This window comes from Nyctibius grandis, chromosome Z (assembly GCF_013368605.1).
Source record: "Nyctibius grandis isolate bNycGra1 chromosome Z, bNycGra1.pri, whole genome shotgun sequence".
Lineage (NCBI taxonomy): Eukaryota > Metazoa > Chordata > Aves > Nyctibiiformes > Nyctibiidae > Nyctibius > Nyctibius grandis.
Genome location: NC_090695.1, coordinates 59,278,010 through 59,298,108, shown reverse-complemented (window position 1 = coordinate 59,298,108; position 20,099 = coordinate 59,278,010). Strand labels below are relative to the sequence as shown.

At 37.7% G+C, this 20,099-nt stretch overlaps 2 protein-coding genes across 4 annotated transcripts in view; both read right to left on the bottom strand.

Moving 5' to 3' along the window:
• LOC137676245 (uncharacterized) overlaps positions 1-4,652 on the bottom strand; it is a 37,520-nt gene extending 32,868 nt beyond the window's left edge. Inside the window, exons 1-2 of the mRNA XM_068422941.1 lie at positions 4,595-4,652; positions 1,093-3,576 (exon numbers count right to left, since the gene is read on the bottom strand). Of these exons, the coding sequence (XP_068279042.1) occupies positions 1,093-3,576; positions 4,595-4,652 (2,542 nt within the window). The remainder of the gene's footprint in view (positions 1-1,092; positions 3,577-4,594) is intronic.
• Positions 3,331-20,099, bottom strand: part of NUDT12 (nudix hydrolase 12) — a 28,288-nt gene continuing 11,519 nt past the window's right edge. The window contains exons 7-9 of one of the 3 annotated variants that reach the window (XR_011050121.1): positions 17,171-17,520; positions 4,595-4,686; positions 3,331-3,576 (exon numbers count right to left, since the gene is read on the bottom strand). Coding sequence is in view for 1 of the 3 variants with exons in the window: in XM_068423713.1 (XP_068279814.1) it covers positions 17,410-17,520 (111 nt within the window). In the remaining 2 variants the exon portion in view is untranslated. Of the gene's footprint in view, positions 3,577-4,594; positions 4,687-12,558; positions 17,521-20,099 lie in introns of those variants that run through there. The other 2 variants (XR_011050122.1, XM_068423713.1) reach the window with 2 other exon arrangements.

Genomic DNA, 20,099 nt, shown 5'->3' with positions numbered 1-20,099 from the left:
AGTGAGGTTGCCCCTCAGCCTCCTACTCTCCAAACTAGACAAACCCAGAGTCCTCAGCTGCTCCTCACAGGACATTCCTTCCAGCCCTAAGACAGACATACCAGTATTTTCTGCAGATATGGTGGACTAGAAAGGTTTTTAAAAACTTTCTGATGCTTTTCACTAAGATTCTTGAAGGCATTTTCTAACGATAGGAAGTATGTATTTTTCAACAGTATAAAACTCCTAACGTCCAAACCTGCTGGAAATACTCTCTTCTAGAGAGGACAATCTGAGTTATATTTGCATATAACTTGATTAATATTAAAAAATTAAAATGAGAAGTAAAGGGTTTGGAGTGATATTTCAAAAACACACACATGTGTATGTACGTATTCACAATGTAAAAAGCTTATATTGTAGTGTGCAGTCTCACAGTATGACTTTACATTTCTATGATTCAAAACACTCCTTTTAAATGACCAGTTATGGATATGGGTAGATGGATTACAGAAGGGAAGACAAGAAAGTTTGTAAAAGATTAGTTATTAAAAAGAATTCTTTTTCATATGCAGTTTTCTTAACTACATAAAGGGAGGAGAAAAGAAGGTTAAGTGGTGCACTATGGTCATTCCACGACACATAAAGGTTCAGCCAGAATTAGGACTGAGATGTTCTTAGAATTCAGTATTTGCTTAGATCACATGGATTCCGTAAATAGATTTATGTGGTTTTGAACACTGACTAGAGCTCTGAGTTCATGCCACATGGCAACTGCAAAAAAACCCCTCTCTGTTTTGGTGTTTGATTCTCTCACTAGCTGTATAGGATGGGTTGGCTGTTTAATGTAGGAAACCCACTACTTGAGCAAAACTGCATTAAAATTTTCTTTATTTTTTTTAAATTTAAGTTACTTGGCTCTGCAAGATGGCTCCTAGGATCTTCAGCACAATAACTGCATATTGTAACTAAATGGGCAAGTATACCAATATAATCTCTTTGTACAGTTATAATATACTTTGATTTTCCCCAAAAAGATGGCACCAAAGCACTAAACCACCTATGCAAAAGGTGTGTAAGTGATATTAACTCCAAAAGTCTTATAACACCTACCTTTCTGACTAATCTGTTTTATTGATGATAGGGGGATATCTGCATTCTGATGAAAATCTTCTTCCATTTCAATCTTTTTCTCAACTTCATCAGGGTTGGATTTGGCTAACTGAGGCAGTTGATGTGCTCCAGGCTCTCTCCTTAAGCTATCATCACTTGACTCTTTACTGCAAAAGTTATCCGGTCTTTTCTTGACATTTGAATATTCTGTGAAATTATCTTTCTTTTCTGTATATGCTGAAGAGGTAGATAATATGGCAGCCTGTGCTGAATCACTATGGCAATCGGATTCAACAAGGGTATTCACAGATATGTCTTGTATCTCAGAAAAGCTTTCTGATTCATTATTTATGTCATGCTCCTCAGGATCTAATAGCAAAGGTGACAGCAAGGATTTTTCTTCCATACTACAGGGAAGTTTAGGCTCTTTTCTTACTGCAGAGCCTAAGGAATCAGGTATCAATTTAGTGTCACCTTGGATGAGTCTTCGTTCTAGTTCCCCAGTTATCACAGTCATTACTGACCCTCTCCTTTTCTTTGTTACCTCTGGCTCTTCAGGGGGTGGGTGAAAATTTTGCTGTAAAGCTGAAAGTTGGTTTGGGATACTTTCTGTAGATCCATAATTAGTACTTTCCTTGCCATTAATAAGTTCACCTGAAGAGCTTCTAGAATGTGGAGAGACCTGCACCAGCTGAGCTTTGTTCTGCAATTCATTGTGCTTTTCTAGACAGTTGTACTCTGGTGTCCCTTCATCTAAAGCATCTTCGGTAAACTCAGAATCTTCCTCCCATATGGCTAGGTTTCTCAGAGGCTCTGCATGCCCATTTTCTTTTTTATCATTTGTAGCATCACTGGAATGAAGACTCTCCATTAATGTTTCTTCTGTTTCTTCACCTTGTCCTACACAGTCTGCATAGTCATTCAGTAAACAAGTGCCATCTAGACTTTCTTCAGGCTCAGATGGATAAATGGTAATATTATGATCAAATGATGTGAAAGCATACTGATATGAAGACTTAAGACCTCTCAAACTTTTTAGTGAGGAGGTCAAGTCAGGACACTTACAAAGTTCTGTATAGCTGGTATGAACGTATGAGTTCCTGTTATAGACATTTCTTGCTTTGGTCTCCTTAAGCAAAACTTTTAAGGACGGCAATGAATAAAAGCCAGAATCCCTTCTAGGGTGAACTGGTGATGGTACATCAAAAGTAGTATCTGGGAAAGACTTTCTTCTTGCTGGTTTTTGCCCTGTGTTGCTGCATTTGTCACAATTATTTCTTTCTTGACCTAATACATTGTTCTTACTGATACGCTCCTCCCCAGCATTTGCATTATTCAAGGTATTACTAGCTACAAGACAATTTGTATTATTTATTTTTGAGAAAAGTATTTTATATTTTGAAAAATCTTCCTTTTCATGGATGTAGTCTTCATAGTCTTTTTTGTTATGTTTACAGAAATAATTTTCTTCCCTCCAAATTCTCAAGGCTGTAGAGAGGCTGTCAGTTTCCTTTCTATCATTAACAGGGTACAAAGACACCCCCTCTTCAATTGTATCCAAATGCATTTTGTCACAGTCAGCAAATTCTTTAGGTGGAGGGAGAAGTGTATATCCATCTGGGAATGTATAGTCTACTTTTTCATGAAAGCTAAAAGATGACTCACAATCTGTATTGCAAGGTGCCTCTGTTACAGAATAATCTGTTTCGCTCCAATATGTATCTTCGTGTTCCCTGTTGCAGGTTTTGCTCTTTGCCTGTTCATCAGGTTTGATATTAACCTTTAGATTTTTCTTTCTGCTAGTACATCCCACTTTAATTTCCTTTGCTTCAATGTTCATTTTCAGGGAGGCATTTTTGTTGATGGCAGTTTGAATTTTATGTTTAGAGGATCCCTTACATTTCCCGCTGTGTTCTGCTGAATGGTCAGTTGAAGGACACTGGTACTTTGAACATTTTGAACACTGTTTTTTCTGGTATTGTCTTTCATGACAACGTTTATTGTTCTTTGAACTTTTCCTTTTTCCTACTACAAGGTTTGTTCCAGAATCAAGCAAAGAAACATTCTTTATTTCTACTTTCACATTAAAGGAACTGTATTTTACTTCTGCAGTAATTTTTCCAGTAGCCAAGCTAACAGATTCTGCAGAGTCTGGCTTGCCCCACAGTGTAATTTTTCCTGTGGATGAGCCCTCTGATTCACCAAAAGTTACGGTAGCTAGGATTTCATCTTGCTGAGGAGAGAACATTTGAGAAGGGTAGTTCTTTTCCTTCTTTCCTTCTTTTTCGCTGTCTGATACGTTATCAAGGTCTCTATCTTCAGACGCATCTGAGCTACACTGATTCTTGTTTTCATGATCTTTTCCATTTTCTTCAGCACCCTTTACATCCAGTGGCTCAGTGAAGTGAGCCAGGGCCTCATCTGCTTTATTTTCAAGGCTTCCTACATTTTGCTGGCATTTACAAATGGGTGACAACTGTTCATCTAATTTAAGGTGAAAAAAAGAAAAAACATTTTTCCCATGATTTGGTAAGCAGTATCACAAATGTATGATCAACTTTGAGACACTTTTCATAGAAAATGCCTATTTTATCTTTAAAGTGTAGTGTACTTTCCACAATTTTTTTTTCATTTCAATATTAACTTCTTTTGTCTTAATTATCTGATAAGTAATGTGAAGTCAGATAAACTGGGTAGGCCATGTTAACTTACTCTGATTGGAGGAAATTAATATATTAACACTTTTTTTCTCTGCAAGTTTTACAGTTGTTAGCTGATAAGGTATTCTATTTGCATTTAGAAAGATCTACCCTTTTTACTTCCATTACTCCTCTCAGTATTTACTTCATTCCTGTGAACACACTGGGACAATCAATATCCCATTGCATGTTTGCACTTTGGGGTAAATTACATGGAACTTGACTTTTCTAATCCTTTTACAGATGAGCAAACAAAAGGATTAATGAATATTGTCACAATCACAGTGGATCAGCGGCACATTGCCAGGACATGTGAGCCACAGCTCTCTGATCGAAGCAGAAAAAAATACTGTTTCCTGGTGGGAGTTGTAGTAGGCAAGATTACATGGCATTCATACAATTACATAAAATTCTGCCTTGCTTGGGCTTTTTTTAGAATAAGTCATGTGCATTAGAGGATAACAGTTTACAGTGACATCTACCTAAGCAGGATTCGAATGAGCTGTTAAACTTGGACAACATTGAGAAATTTACAGCAAGAATGCTGAAAACTTGAGGCAATCAAACATCAGCATCTTTGGAAAGACTTTGCCAGAAATAAGTAGGATAGCAGCTCAACTAAAATAAAAGAACTAGCCTCATCAAGACATCACCTGTATGTACCCACACTTGAGTGTAAATATTTCCAATTTGACAAACAGTTTGGGGCACAAAGATGGATTTCTGTCTTGATGAGTAAATGGAGAATAACCACCTACGATTCTGGTGTTTTTACTTCAAATTAAACATTTCTGTAAACTTACATTCTCTGGAATCAGAGCTCTTTCTGCCCTTGCAGCTTTTTCTTCTTTTTCTACTCATTTCTAAGAACTGAGGGCATCTGGGTTCCACTCTTCTGTGTGGGAGGGAAAACATTGGATAATGAGAAAGTTTCTCTGGAATAATTTAGCTCTCTAACTCTCTCAGGCCCTCTTACTTTGTTTTTCTCCTGCATGAGAACGGACTGGTTATAATGAAAACTTTAAAAGTGCTAGAGCAGCTACTAATGCATCTATTTTCTTCTCTTGGTTATTTAGGGCCAAATTTTCAAAGGTTTCCACATAATAGCTTGAAATCAAGGTCTAATGATCTCAGCTATGGGGCCTGAACCAATAATCTTTGAAGTCTGTGGGAGATCTGGGCTGTGGCTGACCTTTTCCAGACTATGATTTTGTCTGATTCTGATTTCTAGAGAATAATATTTAGTTTTAAGCATTCATTTGAAAGTCAATCTTATTTATATACAGAATGAAATACTTAATAATAATTGTTTTTTTTTTCTTGAGAAAGATTCAGACTCAATATAAGAGAATAAAAGGCCTAAACTGGGACTAAATGCATAATGGAGCTGCATGCGGAGCAAACCAAGGCCAACTGATACTCACAGTTTGGGTTGTCCCTGGCATTTGTCTATTGTATTTTGAATGACCTTGGAATAGATAATTCACATTGTTTGAAATTAGAAGTATTTGAACTGCTAATACATCACTGGGATGGTCTTGAAAATTAGTAGAGTTATGTTGGGAAAAATCAACTGACTGCAAGTGTTATTAGCCATAATCATCTTTAGATGATCGTTCATCAATACACCAAACACATCATTGTGGAAAGAGCATGAGTAAATTTTTTAGGCTGCAAACTTACATGGTATACTGGGATGTATACTGGGATTTTGTTATAAAAATGAGGATTAGGATAAAGCTTTTTAAATAATTGCATTGACATTATAAGAATCATTTTACATGTCACTGTATGAAGTGATACATAGCTAGCCAAGCAACTGGGAAGAAATTCTTCTTTCAAGACAGTCATTGACTTCTGCTCCTGAAAACTTTTTAATTTTGTATGAAGCTAAATGACTGAATAGTGCACTAACACATCCTTTAGTTGGCTGCAAAATGCAGGCATTCTCCCCCGTCTTTTTGGAAGACACTTTAGGGAGACTGAGAAAGTTTTGATTTATTTCACAGTAGACACTTTGGAATGTTTACATTGTAAATTTTCAGGATGAAAATGTTTGCATTGTCAATTTTCAGGATGAAACTATACCTCTGTTTTTTTCCAGGTGTCTTCAGTTAAAGCTTGACAGACAGCCAAACCTGCTAGCTGAGCTCTGTTCTCAGTGGTGAGAATGATCTTAAAGCCAAATACAAGTCTTTAAAGGACACAGAAGCAAGAGCTGGGACTGATATTTATCTGTAGTTTTGGATATGAGGTAGTGCCTATCAGTTCCAGATAAAAAGATTTATTATTATTTATATGTTAAAGATTTATATATTCAAGTATGCTAACAGTATCAAACTCATATTTAGAGGTGTCTTACGTTATGCAAGATCTGCAAATTGGTGCATATATTTATGACAATGGGAACAACAGTTTAACAGAGCTCCATAATCTGATTGTGATAATTGATGTTTCAGTTATATTTCATTAAGTTGTAAATGAGAAAATATTTTTACTTCCAGGAATTCTCTCAATTCAAGCTAAGGATGATGCTACACACTCAGTTTCTTCCCCTTCCCTTTCCCTTTCCCCTTCTTGACCTTCATGGCTGTCTTTCCCAAATACTTTCCTTTGTTACACTATTTTTTGCCTTTCCCCAGGAATTTCACTTTCATGTTTTTTTCCCTATCCTATGGTCAGTAATGAAACGGTTAATCTCAATATAGGAAATGTGATTGCTAAGCTTCTTTGCTAAAATGCTGTTAAAAATTATTTGCAGATCAAGAACAGCTACCTGTTTTACTCTAGTTTCTCTTTTCATTTGACAGTTAATTGTACAGCTGTATGCACTACAGATTACTCCTCACTTTAAAGAAAATTTGAATTTTACAGAATGCTGAATGCACCTTACAGGCCAGTAGTATATTAAGTACATAAAGTGTTTAAGGCCCTTTTTTAGGGAAGAATAATAGATATGCCTGTAATCAGTTAGCAGTGGATTTGAATTATGGCTTTAGGGATAAGGTTAGCATGGTTCAAGATGGATGGAGTAGTAGAAAAGTGAAAAGAACATCAAACAATACCAAAAAGAAAAGAGGAAACACTTCAAGAAGGATGCTGGAATATTAAGGAGATAGAAAGTATTGTGGATCAATTCAAATGAAAATCATATTCATTTAAGTTTCTCCTCGTAGGTGTAGTATATGTTTTTGCCAGGCTTTGTCATGGCAAAACATCATACAACTTTGCAGAATAAATTCTAGGTCTGAGATGATCACTAGTTCTACTGCAATTCAAACAGCATGCAGTGGCATCGGACAATCTGAAAGTACTGAAGGTAGATAGTTCTCTGTGTGCCAGGATTGTGGGAAATGATCTAGTACCTTCTAAAATGTAGTAATCTGAGCATGCAGCAGTGAAATCATCAGTAGAGGTATAGCCATAGGCCAAAGTTGCTCATAGTGGTAGGATTAATGGATTTAACTATGTGGTCAAAGATGAGATGTAAGATCTAGGTGAACAGGATGATTAAGCTGTTTTGTTTTGGGCTTTTAGTTATTTCTGTAATTGGTAGTAAGTAGATAAAAATTATAACTTAGAATGATTGTTTGCACTGTTCATTTGTGATTAAGACTACTATCCTCAGATGTTAATTTTCATATTTATATGTTATTGATTTTATTCGTACATGCAGTGTGTTAAATGTTGATAATTTAGAGTAATTTGCAAGCAAACGCTGGAAAGAATCTTTATGATGCAAATAGTTTTGTTGTCTCTACTACATTTCTTTATGTTAATTTATGCTTTGTCCTATAAGGTTTACCACATCAGAAGAGGCATCAGTTCTTTGCTTTTCACTCATCTTTTCTGTACAGGTTTTCCTTGCATTGTCTTTGTCTGTTCTTGCTGAGATATGCTAACAGAATTAGGAATCTCATCACCTTCAATCCTAGTCACATGAGCAGACCCATTGACTTGAGTAAGGGTAAGTTGTATGCATCAGGACTGCAGGGTAAGACCCTGCATTAGGGACTGTTCTGTCCACTGCTGGACACCAGATGAACACTAGTCCAAGTAGCTTAGATGAGAACAGAGGCACTCAGCAGTTCACTGGATGGAAGCCAACATCCACTGACATAATCTCTACATGACAGGTTATTCTTACTACAAACGACAGTGCTTAGGTTAGTTCAGAATAATAATTTATTAATTTTGAGTGGCAGATCACTCTCCACTGTAACAATAGTTAAAGGTCTGCCTAGAATGTGTTCATTTTCACTGTGAATAACATCCATAATAGTATTTCTTTCAGGATAATGCAGATGATGACAAGCTTTGTGATAATAATGGCAACAAAATATTTTTCTAAGATATGGCTCTGAGATCATCTTGTTCGGCAGGAAAAGTTGCCTTAAAAATGGAAGTAAATTGAAGTAAAATTGAAAACACAGGAATTATTTAACTTTACTTTTATATATTTATATAATGGAGATTTTATGTGAAAACATGTGTGTTCTTTGGTTTTCTGAACAAGCATGTTCAGTGAACCCCCAGAGCAATGATGAGACAGTGGCAGAAAAGACAAACTAAAAAAAGGAAAATATGTAGAAAATATTAAATAATGTTGAATTGGAATGGCGTAGTGACGCAATACATTTGCAAAATACTTAATGTTCTTTCAGGATAATATTAATTGCCCTTTTAGATGGACAGTCTCTTTCTTATAATTTCAGTATCTTATGTTGTAGAAGGCATAGCTATAAATACACTCAGTGGCAGCTCACTGAATACTTACCCACCGAATCCTATACCATTCACAGACTGTAGAAGAATGATCACAGAATCAATCAGGTTGGAAGAGACCTCTGGGATCATCAAGTCCAACCATTGCCCTGACACCACTATGTCAACTAGACCATGGCACTAAGTGCCATGTCCAGTCTTTTCTTAAACACATCCAGAGATGGTGACTCCACCACCTCCCTCGGCAGCCCATTCCAATGTCTAATGACCCTTTCTAAGAAGAAATGCTTCCTAATGTCCAACCTGAACCTCCCCTGGCAAAGCTTGAGGCTGTGTCCTCTTGTCCTATCGCTAGTTGCCTGCGAGCAGAGGCCGACTCCCACTCCACTACAACCTCACTTCAGGTAGTTGTAGACTGCAATAAGGTCACCTCGGAGCCTCCTCTTCTCCAGGCTAAACAACCCCAGCTCCCTCAGGCGTTCCTCGTAGGTCAGACCCTCCAGACCCTTCACCAGCTTGGTCACCCTCCTCTGGACTCGCTCCATTACCTCAACATCTTTCTTGAAGTGCGGGGCCCAGAACTGAACACAGTACTCAAGGTGCGGCCTCACCAGTGCCGAGTACAGAGGGATGATCACTGCCCTAGACCGGCTGGCTACACTGTTCCTAATGGAGGCCAGGATGCCATTGGCCTTCTTGGCCACCTGGGCACACTGCTGGCTCATGTTTAGCCGGCTGTTGATCAGCACCCCCAGGTCTCTTTCCGCCGGGCCGCTTTCTAACCACTCTTCCCCCAGCCTGTAGACCTGCATGGAGTTGTTGTGGCCGAAGTGTAAGACCCGGCACTTGTTCTTGTTGAACCTCATGCCGTTGGTCTCAGCCCATCTATCTAACCTGTCCAGATCCCTCTGTAGGGCCTTCCTACCCTCCAGCAGATCGACACTCCCACCCAGCTTGGTGTCATCTGCAAATTTACTGAGGGTGCACTCAATCCCTGTGTCTAATCGTCTATAAAAATATTGAACAGCACCGGCCCCAGAACTGAGCCCTGGGGAACACCGCTAGTGACCGGTCGCCAGCTGGACTTTGCCCCATTCACCATCACTCTCTGGGCTCGGCCATCCACCCAGTTTTTAACCCATTGAAGAGTCCACCCATCCGAGCCCCGGGCAGCCAGTTTGTCTAGGAGGATGCTGTGGGAGACAGTGTCGAATGCCTTACTGAAGTCTAGATAGACTACATCCACAGCCCTGCCCTCATCTACTAAGCGGGTCACTTTGTCATAGGAGATCAGGTTGGTCAAGCAGGACCTGCCTTTCATGAATCCATGTTGGCTGGCCCCGATGCCCCACTTGTCCTGCATGTGCCATGCAATAGCACTCAGGATGATCTGTTCCACCTGTTCCAACACCCAAACAAGCCTTTCTGAAACAAGAACCTTATACTGCTCTTTCCTATGTATTTCAACCACATCAAATCCTTCTGATTAATTTCCTCCCTCTGGATACAGAATCCTACTTTTTGTCTCCATTGCCCTAGATAACCTTAACGACACTGAATTTTGTTCTCATTTACTTCCATTGTGTCTCTTGTATTTCTCAATATTCTTCTATTCCATACTAATCTTTGCTGGACTTTGCTCCTCAAGTTACCAAATATGTTTGGCCCAGTCTCTTACTGCGTAGTTCCTCTCCTCCTCTAAATTATTCTTTAAGCTTGATTTTTCCTTGTGAATTCTTTCTTTTATTCTCCTTACTGATTGCATTTTGTGGCATATTACCTGTGTTAGCTTTTATACATTGAGGCAGATGCCCCACAGATAATTTACTCTTTAGCAGAGACGACGTCATTAGAATGAGTCGTGTATGAGAGCCTAGTAGTTCCATACAGAGAGTAGGGAAAAAGGGCTCATCATTGATTTCCCTCTTATTTACCTCATTCAAGTATATCTTATTCAAGTACCTTCAATTTTTGCCTTTTTTTCTACAAAGACGCTTCAAATCTCTTTATCAAGCTCCTGCTATTACCTTATTTGAGTAATTTCTGAACACCCATTCCTGGAGTACTGTTGCCAAAGAATGTATTTTATGCCAAACACATGCAAGAAAAGCAATGTGTTATCAAAAATGCTTGTCTTAGTAGTGTTTCTTAATCTCTGCCTCAGCTGGTATGTATCTTTTTATTTGTTTATAGTTTTGTCTATATATTTTCCAGAAAAGACTGGTCTTTAAAAATGTCTTTGCAAAATGTCTAGAACAAAGGAAGCAGGCAGCCATTTACAGGAGCTGTAACAGGTCCCTAAAGCATTTTATAAAATCAGTTAAAATGTGAATTATATGGCTGCAAAGAATCAGCTTCCATTCAAATGTAACTCAGTAATTATCTGGTGGTATTGAATTAGCTATGACAATAGCGCATCCAAATGAAACACTTAGAAAAGCACGGGTAAATGAAATTAATCTGCAACAAGTATTGTAGTAGGACATCGTGATCAACCATTTTATTTCATGAAAAGTGCTGTGGGACTTTTAATGTGCACACCATATCAGGATCTTGCTTTTTCAGATCACGAAAAGATAGCAAACACCAGTCAATATTTCTGCACTGCTGATTCTCAAGGAAGGTTACTGTCCAAGCAACTAAGAGCATCACTTATGCCATAAATGAGCATATTCAGGAAATTGAAGCCCCATGAAGTTAGATTTTACATTATTTTGGACTCTTTTTATAAGCAACAAGTGACACCAAAGTGTTAAATAGATTTTGATCAACATCTTTTCTAAAGGAATAGTGGGTATACTATTCTGGCCATTATGTTAAAGATGGCTCCCTGCAGGCAGGGTGCTCTTCACTTTAGTTTTGAAAAAGGCTAATAAAGTAGCAGTCAGTCAAATGTTTTCAAGATTATTTTAACTGAGAACTGAGAATGCAAGTGCCAGCAAATTCATAGTAAAAAATAGTTCAGCTGTTGTGGTCTGCATAGGCACAAGCATTTCTGCCTTTTTAGGGAGAAGACAAGTCATAAATCTAGCTTTCAGATCTTAAATTCTGCAAAACCATATATAAAATTCACTTTCTTACAAAGCTTCTGTCTACTTACTAAGCTAATCTTGCTTTCTGTTTATTTTGAGCTTTTGCCACAAGAAGAAATAACGTATTAATAGGGATAAGCATTTATTTGTTGTTTTGGAGATGTTTCATTTCTGCGTCAACACTGTTCATTTCTACCCTCACGTAAAGATATGCGCTGTTTTCCACTGCAACAAAATGGAGAAGGTAGCCTCGGTGCTGTAAATGGTCCATACAGAGATCCCATGATGATTTTAACACAAGTACTATATAATGAATATTTCAAGTTACTGATCAGATTTTTCCAGTGGTATCAGTTTAATACAATGGATATTCATGTATTTATTATCATGCATCTAAAAACATTTTTTTTAAAAACTGGCATACAGAACGTACGTTGTTGTGCATTACACCTCTGTTATACTGGATAAAATAATTTTGTCTTCAGTAAACGTTCTGAAAATACATTAAAAAAATCCCATGAATTGCCATTTCTGTTTCCATTGTTGGACCTCTGCTATTTCTGTTTTAGAGACCAAAGGAAAAACCTGTAATTTGAACGTTAGCTGGATTAGCCCTTTTCTTGTCAGTGAGTTTGTCCTCCTGGTATTAGATGTGTTATCTTGCATTTTAGTCACTTTTGTTTCTCTTTTGGCATGTAATTCATGCTTTGTTAGCATCAAACATGACAGCAGGTAAGTGAAATACCCTTCAGATGTGATGTGGCAATTGGTCATGAAATTAGTAGAAATCTCACTATAACACATGACTATTTCCACTAATGAAAAATAATTTCTATAGTCAAAGATGTTACAGTCAATGAAGTACTACAATTCTTTGTCAAGCCAAATTATTCAACTTTTTTGCGCTTCAGAATTGTTCATCCATCATAACAGAAATAATGTAAATCCAAAATCTTTGATCACACTTGAAATTTAGCTCACCACAAGAAACCTGCACAATAGTTGTACACTATAACAACTTTCTTTGGAGTAGCTTTTTTATTTTGAGAATGTCTGTTACTACAAAACATAAATTACAATTAAGTGAGAAAAATCTTTCAGTTCTCATAGAATGCAATAAGGGAAAAAAACCCAGCTTAGTTTCTAGGATTTGGTTTCCAGTATCTAAAATGGGGAAACTTAGATACCATATTTTCTGACTCTGCAGTTTTCAGCGTCACTTTCTCCAGGAGCAATTCATACTGCATAAATTAGGAGTAATTTCAGTTTAGAATGACAAAAAAGGGATGTTTAATACTTCAAAGGCTTTTTTTTAGTTTTAGCAGGTGTATTGAGAAACTGTCTACATTTCTTTTTTGCGCTGGAAGAGCTCCAGTGTTAGAATGTTTCTCTCCTTAAAGAGAAATAAAAAAGTACTTTACCAAAGGTAGTTTAGTATGCAGAATGATTAAATGGCAGGAGAAAAAAACTACTATCCAGACTTCTTTAAGTGCTGCAAGTTGAGTTTGTAAGCTTCTCTATTCAACAGTATGTAATATTCCTTCTTGATTAATAATCCTGTAGTCTTATCATAGCATTCTTCATATTCCACATCTGAAATATTAGTTGCAGGAAGACAATAAAAATAACAAACTGAAGTTTACGCCGGTAGGCTTTCACTTCTAAAATGACATACTACTACACTTTAAGTCCCTATATGCTAAAATAAGATGACAGATACAGTCTTAGGAATCAAAAAATCCATCTTAGAAATCCCTATCATTTAGGAAAACATTCTTATTTACTCACAATCAAAAATCCATCTGAAAAATCCCTTCTGTTTAGGAAACTATCATTCTTATTTATTCAGTAAACTAAACTGTATACTGAACCATATTTGAAATTCTTTAAACTGTATCTACTGCATAAAAAACCTGCAGAAATCCTGTATTTTATAAAATCTATGATGAGTTAGAACAATTAGTATCTACAGAATACTTTCTGACAAAGTGTCATTTCAAAAAAAAAAAGACGCTTATACTTACTATTACTATAAGCCAATATTCATTTTCCTCAGATAGTTGCTTGTTATTACGGACTCTCTGTGAATAGTTTGCTTTTCTAAGCTCACGAAGGATGGGCTGGCTGTCTTGCTACAGCTTAACAGGATAATAAGTTCAAATTTTTTTTTTCCTTTGGACTTATCCACTTCTGTACTGTCAACCCCAGTCAGCAATGATATGCTGTATACACATAGCCTTCCAATCACTGAAGCAATAAAAGACTACTAGTTATTTAACTCTAAACAGCTACAGCAGGTAAGAAATATAACAACTGAACTTACCAGGGCTTTACGAAATGTCAGATGTGTCTGAAAAATCTTAATCAATCAGATTACCTAATTAAAATTAAAGATAAAAGAGGGAGCAACGTTGTTCACAGTCTTGCTCCACTTCTTTTTCTATTTCTGTCTCTTAAGCTCAGAATCTGATTAGTACATTTAATTCCATGAAGCATCATGACTGGTCTACCTTTAATCAGCCTGTTGACATCCACCCCTTTTTCCTTCACATGTTGTAGAATTCAAGATAATCACTTACCAACTCGTCAATATTCCTACACAAAACACAAAATATAATGTTCATGCTACAGTATCAACACTGGAATGATTTTATTTTTCACATGTTTCCATAAATCCAATAAGAAAAATGAGACAAAAGAAGTATGCTTATAGGGACCAATGCAAAGTCTGTAAAAACCTCACAATCAGCACTGTACTCACATGAGCTTACATAAGATGTCATTACATCACATGAGTTTACAGCTTGGTTAGTAGTATCAGTTTTGTTTTGTGTTTAAACACCTAATCTGTTTTTTTTTCCACTTTACTAAATTATTATTTCTAATATTTGTAAATTATTATAAATTAAAAACAGAGAAAATACGGAATATTTACAAATTATATACTGAATAGAAGTTAATTCTCATTAAGGTATCTCCAGAATTTTCTGCCTTGTACATCTACATGTTATGAGTACTCTTTTTGTGCCGGTACTATTATAGAAGCAAGGGAGAAGAGAGTGACAGATCATTATTACAGAGCATGAACAAAACCCTTCTATTTTTTGTTGTTTAAGGAATACCATTTTCTTAATGTGCCGTATTAACTTACTGGCAAGAAACAGCCTGCTTGAAAAGCTGCAGTCTTTTGGATAAGGGATACAACTCAAATCTTATGGAAATGTTGCCCTGACCATATTCCAGTCAGAATCACTACGCTGTTTAATTGTTGCTAGATTTAATTTGGCACTTTTCTAAATTGCTCTAGTTCCTAAATAACTACAGCATTTAGCTCTTCGATTAGATATTTCATATGTAATCTGCAAACAGTAACTATCCTTCAGAAAATTTCTATGCATAGGTATTTTCAAATTAAAACTCAATCCTACAACCTACAAACAGGCCAAATTAAGCCACAAAAAGCCAGGAAAAGTTTCATTTTAAATAAGAGACTGAAATATCAAATTAGTTTTCTTAAACAAGGGGTGTTTGTCATCTTCTCTGTGAATGGTTAATCTATCAGGGAGGGAAAAAAGAAAAGAAAGCTTAAAAAGGACTGTTGGTTTAGCTTTTGAAAATGTATATATACATAAAATTGTTGCAACACCAGAAGTTATTAGAAATGGAAGATTATTAAAATATTTCACTCAAACTCAGAGATCAGTGGTTTTTTTTTTCAAACCATCCTTTTTCTGCTTTTTTCATGCAGTAAAATGATTTTTTTCAAATTATTTATCAGCAGATATATATTGTTCATATAGATTTTCAATTTAAAAAATAGTCTGATGCTTAGTATCAGTATTGGCTATGGATACTTTCTTCTGAGTTTCACGGTTACAAACCCATCTCTATAGCAACCCAACATAATTTCCTACATGAAAAACTAATATTAGGATGGGTCTTACACATGTAATTTTAGTTACCTCAATGTGATAAATTATTTATCCTTACCTATATTTGCTCTTTATCCTCTCTCCTCCATCTGCTCCTCATTCCTTCCTTGTTCATCTTTCTTAATGTGTAATCATCGTACAACTAGTTAAAAATTCCTGCCGTTGCTTAGCTTCCACCACTGTTCACATACCATCCCATGTTCTCCTTTACTTGCCTGAACAACCTGCAACTAGGCTTCCTTCTGTCCCACAATTTTTTAAAAAGATTAATTCCACTGACAACATGCTGTCCTGCTGGTAGCTATAGTCCATGACAGCTTCTCATACTTCCCCTTCTCTGCAAAAGCAATTTTTAAGGGAAGCAGTGTATTGCTTCCTTCTCATTTCCAGATGGCTCAAAAGATAACTTGATTTTCTTCATTTGTAGGTATAGCCGAAACAAGGGAGAGAATGAAGCAACATAATGATTTGTCAACTGTTCCAAGACTGTCAGAACTGCTTCTTGCTTTAAAGTTTGATATGCACTGCCTTAAAAAAAAAAAAAGGCTGCTGAGCATAGTATGACACTGGATGGAAAAAAAAGAACTATTAGGATTTGTAAAACATTTTTACTGATTCCAGTTTGCAGAGAATTTTGAAACAAATCTGACATCATTCATTGATTTAAAAAATATTCAAATTACTCTGAATAAACAAATCATCATATGACAGTAAGTTAATATTTATGACTACTGTTGTATTTCCTTCTGGTCATTTGCATTTCTTTTTATATCACTGCAATGACTGCATAATCACAGACTACTGAACCATTACATAGTGGTATGGTTAATAAAAACAGTATACTTTTACAACCTTCCATTTTGAAAAAATATTAACATTCTTTTCAATAACAATAAATTAAGGCACAAATCTGAACTGTAGTATTAAATATACATAAGTAAATATTTTAATTCATATGTTGCTTTCCCAGTCTTACAGTTGGGGTTAATATATTTCTTTCAAGTGTAAAATTCTTAACAGCAGTACCAATCTTAGTGTCTCCATTTTCATAAAAGAACTTTGTACGTATTTTGAGATATTATGTTTTGGTTAATTAATCTACCTTTCTCCTCCATTACTCTAGAGTTCCATTTCTAATTATCAGAGAATGAAATAACTCACTGCCTAAGGTAAATAATTACATTATTATCTTATTAAAATATTTAATATTTAGGCTTTTTGGGATGGTTCTCCAATACCTTTTTCATAGTATTGTGTTATACCTTTAAATTCAGGCTGATGTATAATTGGCTAAGTGCAGGACAAATCAGACTGGTGGAGTAAATACTCTGCTTAGAGGGCTATTAATGTAAAAGATACAAAGTACTACATATTCACAATTCAAGTGTGCTATTAGCTTAAAAATAAACATTGTTAAGACTTTCAGCACCCCATGTTGACTTCTGTGCCATGCAGCATTTAAAGAATGAAGAGAGGAAAAAATGAGAAAGAAACAATAAAGACAAAATAGGAGGATGTAAATACAGAGTTCAAACAGAAGGCAAGGTCAGGACTCTTTGTAATGCCGTGACTCCTTCCAGTGAGGGACAGGAAAAAACAAATCAAACATTAAGAGTGTAACAGCAAAAGGTACAATAATTCAGTTCTAAAATGAAAAAGTAGCCTGTGCACAACATGGTACCAATTTTACCTATTTGTGGCTTGCTTGCTTGGGATAATCACTGGGTTGTTGTTCAGTTGCTCAGATCTGAAAAAACCTCCAGAGGTTTGCACACTTTAGCTCAGGAATCAAAGGAAAGGCTCAAAAATTCTTGTGGTTGCGCGTTGACTAGATAAACAATTCTTTCTAATTTATTCCTAATTTAGCATTCACTAGAAGAAGTAATTTAACTTAAAGAAATCACTTAAGGATTAGAATTAAAGAAAGAATTAAAGATTAGAATTCACTCCAATCCAATGTTTTATCAACTGGTGCGCAATAGCTTGACTTGGTGGTACAAAGAAAGAACGCTGATTTCCTTTAATAAGAACTTCCACGACCTGCAATAGAGACAGATTTTTTTTCTTTAGAAGATAATATTACAAACTATATGGAGCCTAATATTGTATTAATGCAGGAATCACAGAATCACAGAATCAACCGGGTTGGAAGAGACCTCAGGGATCATCAAGTCCAACCGTTGCCCTGACACCACCATGGCAACTAGACCATGGCACTAAGTGCCATGTCCAGTCTTTTCTTAAACACATCCAGAGATGGTGACTCCACCACCTCCCTCGGCAGCCCATTCCAATGTCTAATAACCCTTTCTGTAAAGAAATTCTTCCTGATGTCCAACCTGAACCTCCCCTGGCGAAGCTTGAGGCTGTGCCCTCTTGTCCTATCGCTAGTTGCCTGGGAGAAGAGGCCAACTCCCACTTCACTACAACCTCCCTTCAGGTAGTTGTAGACTGCAATAAGGTCACCTCGGAGCCTCCTCTTCTCCAGGCTAAACAACCCCAGCTCCCTCAGCCATTCCTCGTAGGTCAGACCCTCCAGACCCTTCACCAGCTTGGTCGCCCTCCTCTGGACTCGCTCCATCACCTCAACATCTTTCTTGAAGTGCGGGGCCCAGAACTGGACACAGTACTCAAGATGCGGCCTCACCAGTGCCGAGTACAGAGGGACGATCACTTCCCTAGACCGGCTGGCTACACTATTCCTAAGAGAGGCCAGGATGCCATTGGCCTTCTTGGCCACCTGGGCACACTGCTGGCTCATGTTTAGCCGGCTGTCGATCAGCACCCCCAGGTCTCTTTCCGCCGGGCCGCTTTCTAACCACTCTTCCCCCAGCCTGTAGACCTGCATGGGGTTGTTGTGGCCGAAGTGTAAGACCTGGCACTTGTTCTTGTTGAACCTCATGCCGTTGGTCTCAGCCCATCTATCTAACCTGTCCAGATCCCTCTGTAGGGCCTTCCTACCCTCCAGCAGATCGACACTCCCACCCAGCTTGGTGTCATCTGCAAATTTACTGAGGGTGCACTCAATCCCTACGTCTAGATCATCTATAAAGATATTGAACAGCACCGGCCCCAGAACTGAGCCCTGGGGAACACCGCTAGTGACCGGCCGCCAGCTGGACTTTGCCCCATTCACCACCACTCTCTGGGCTCGGCCATCCAGCCAGTTTTTAACCCATTGAAGAGTCCACCCATCCAAGCCCCAGGCAGCCAGTTTGTCTAGGAGGATGCTGTGGGAGACAGTGTCGAATGCCTTACTGAAGTCTAGATAGACTACATCCACAGCCCTGCCCTCATCTACTAAGCGGGTCACTTGGTCATAGAAGGAGACCAGGTTGGTCAAGCAGGACCTGCCTTTCATGAATCCATGTTGTCTGGCCCCGATGCCCCAATTGTCCTGCATGTGCCGTGTAATGGCACTCAGGATGATCTGTTCCATCACCTTGCCTGGCACTGAGGTCAGGCTGACAGGCCTATAGTTCCCTGGATCGTCCTTCCGACCCTTCTTGTAGATGGGTGTTATGTTTGCTAATTTCCAGTCAGCTGGAACTTCTCCAGTTAACCAGGACTGCCAGTAGATAATCGAGAGTGGTTTGGCAAGTTCATTTGCCAGTTCCTTCATTACTCTGGGGTGATCCCATCTGGGCCCACAGCCTTGTGGGTGTCCAGCTGGCACAGCAGGTCACTAACCGTCTCCTCCTGGATTACGGGAGGTTCACACAGCCCCCCGTCCCTAACTTCAGGCTCTGGGGGCCGAGTCTCCTGAGGACAACCGGTCTTGACATTAAAGACCGAGGCAAAGAAGGCATTGAGCACCTCTGCCTTTTCCTCATCCCCTGACACTACACTACCCTCCTCATTCAGCAAGTGGTGGAGGCTCTCCTTGACCCTCCTTTTGCTGTTGATGTATTTGTACTTACTATTTGTATTTACCTTACTATGATGATCTATCAGTCTATTATTACTATAGCTATTAAAAAGCCACTACCAGATTCTCCAAGACAGATGCAGAGAAAAAATCACACAGGATTCTGTGTGAATTCTGACATTTTTGAACTTATATATGCCCCAAAGGATACTTTCTTTCTAATACAACTGTGCAGATTGACTGTTAATGTAATATTTAAGGGTTTTGTGAAGCCTCTTTATGGTAAGGACCACCAGATGGTGCTCTACACTGTTCCAGAAATTCTTTTTTTTCCCCCCACAGGTAGTGCAGAAGGAAATGTTATTTTTGTTGTTTTTCTGAAGCAGTTCCAAGCAACATGGGAGTAGGCTTTTAGTTTAGTACATTTCCGAAGTACATTTATTACCAACTCTAGACCAATCTGCATGTGACTAGCTGTATTTAGAACTGATATTCATTTAAAATAATGCTCTCAGTGTTGTCAGAAATACACTGACACTGTAGGTGACTTTGCCTTCAAATTTACTCACAGAGTTGACTTGCAAGTGCTAGGCAGAAGTACAATGTTATTAAAAGTTTAGTTCATAAGTAGCCTATGGAAAAACCTGTGAAGACTATGTTGTGTAAGCAATCTTGCCTTTTTCCGCTCATGAACTTAAATCTCTCTTTACGTAAAAGTCTTTTTTTCCTCTCTTTTATTTGACTATATTGT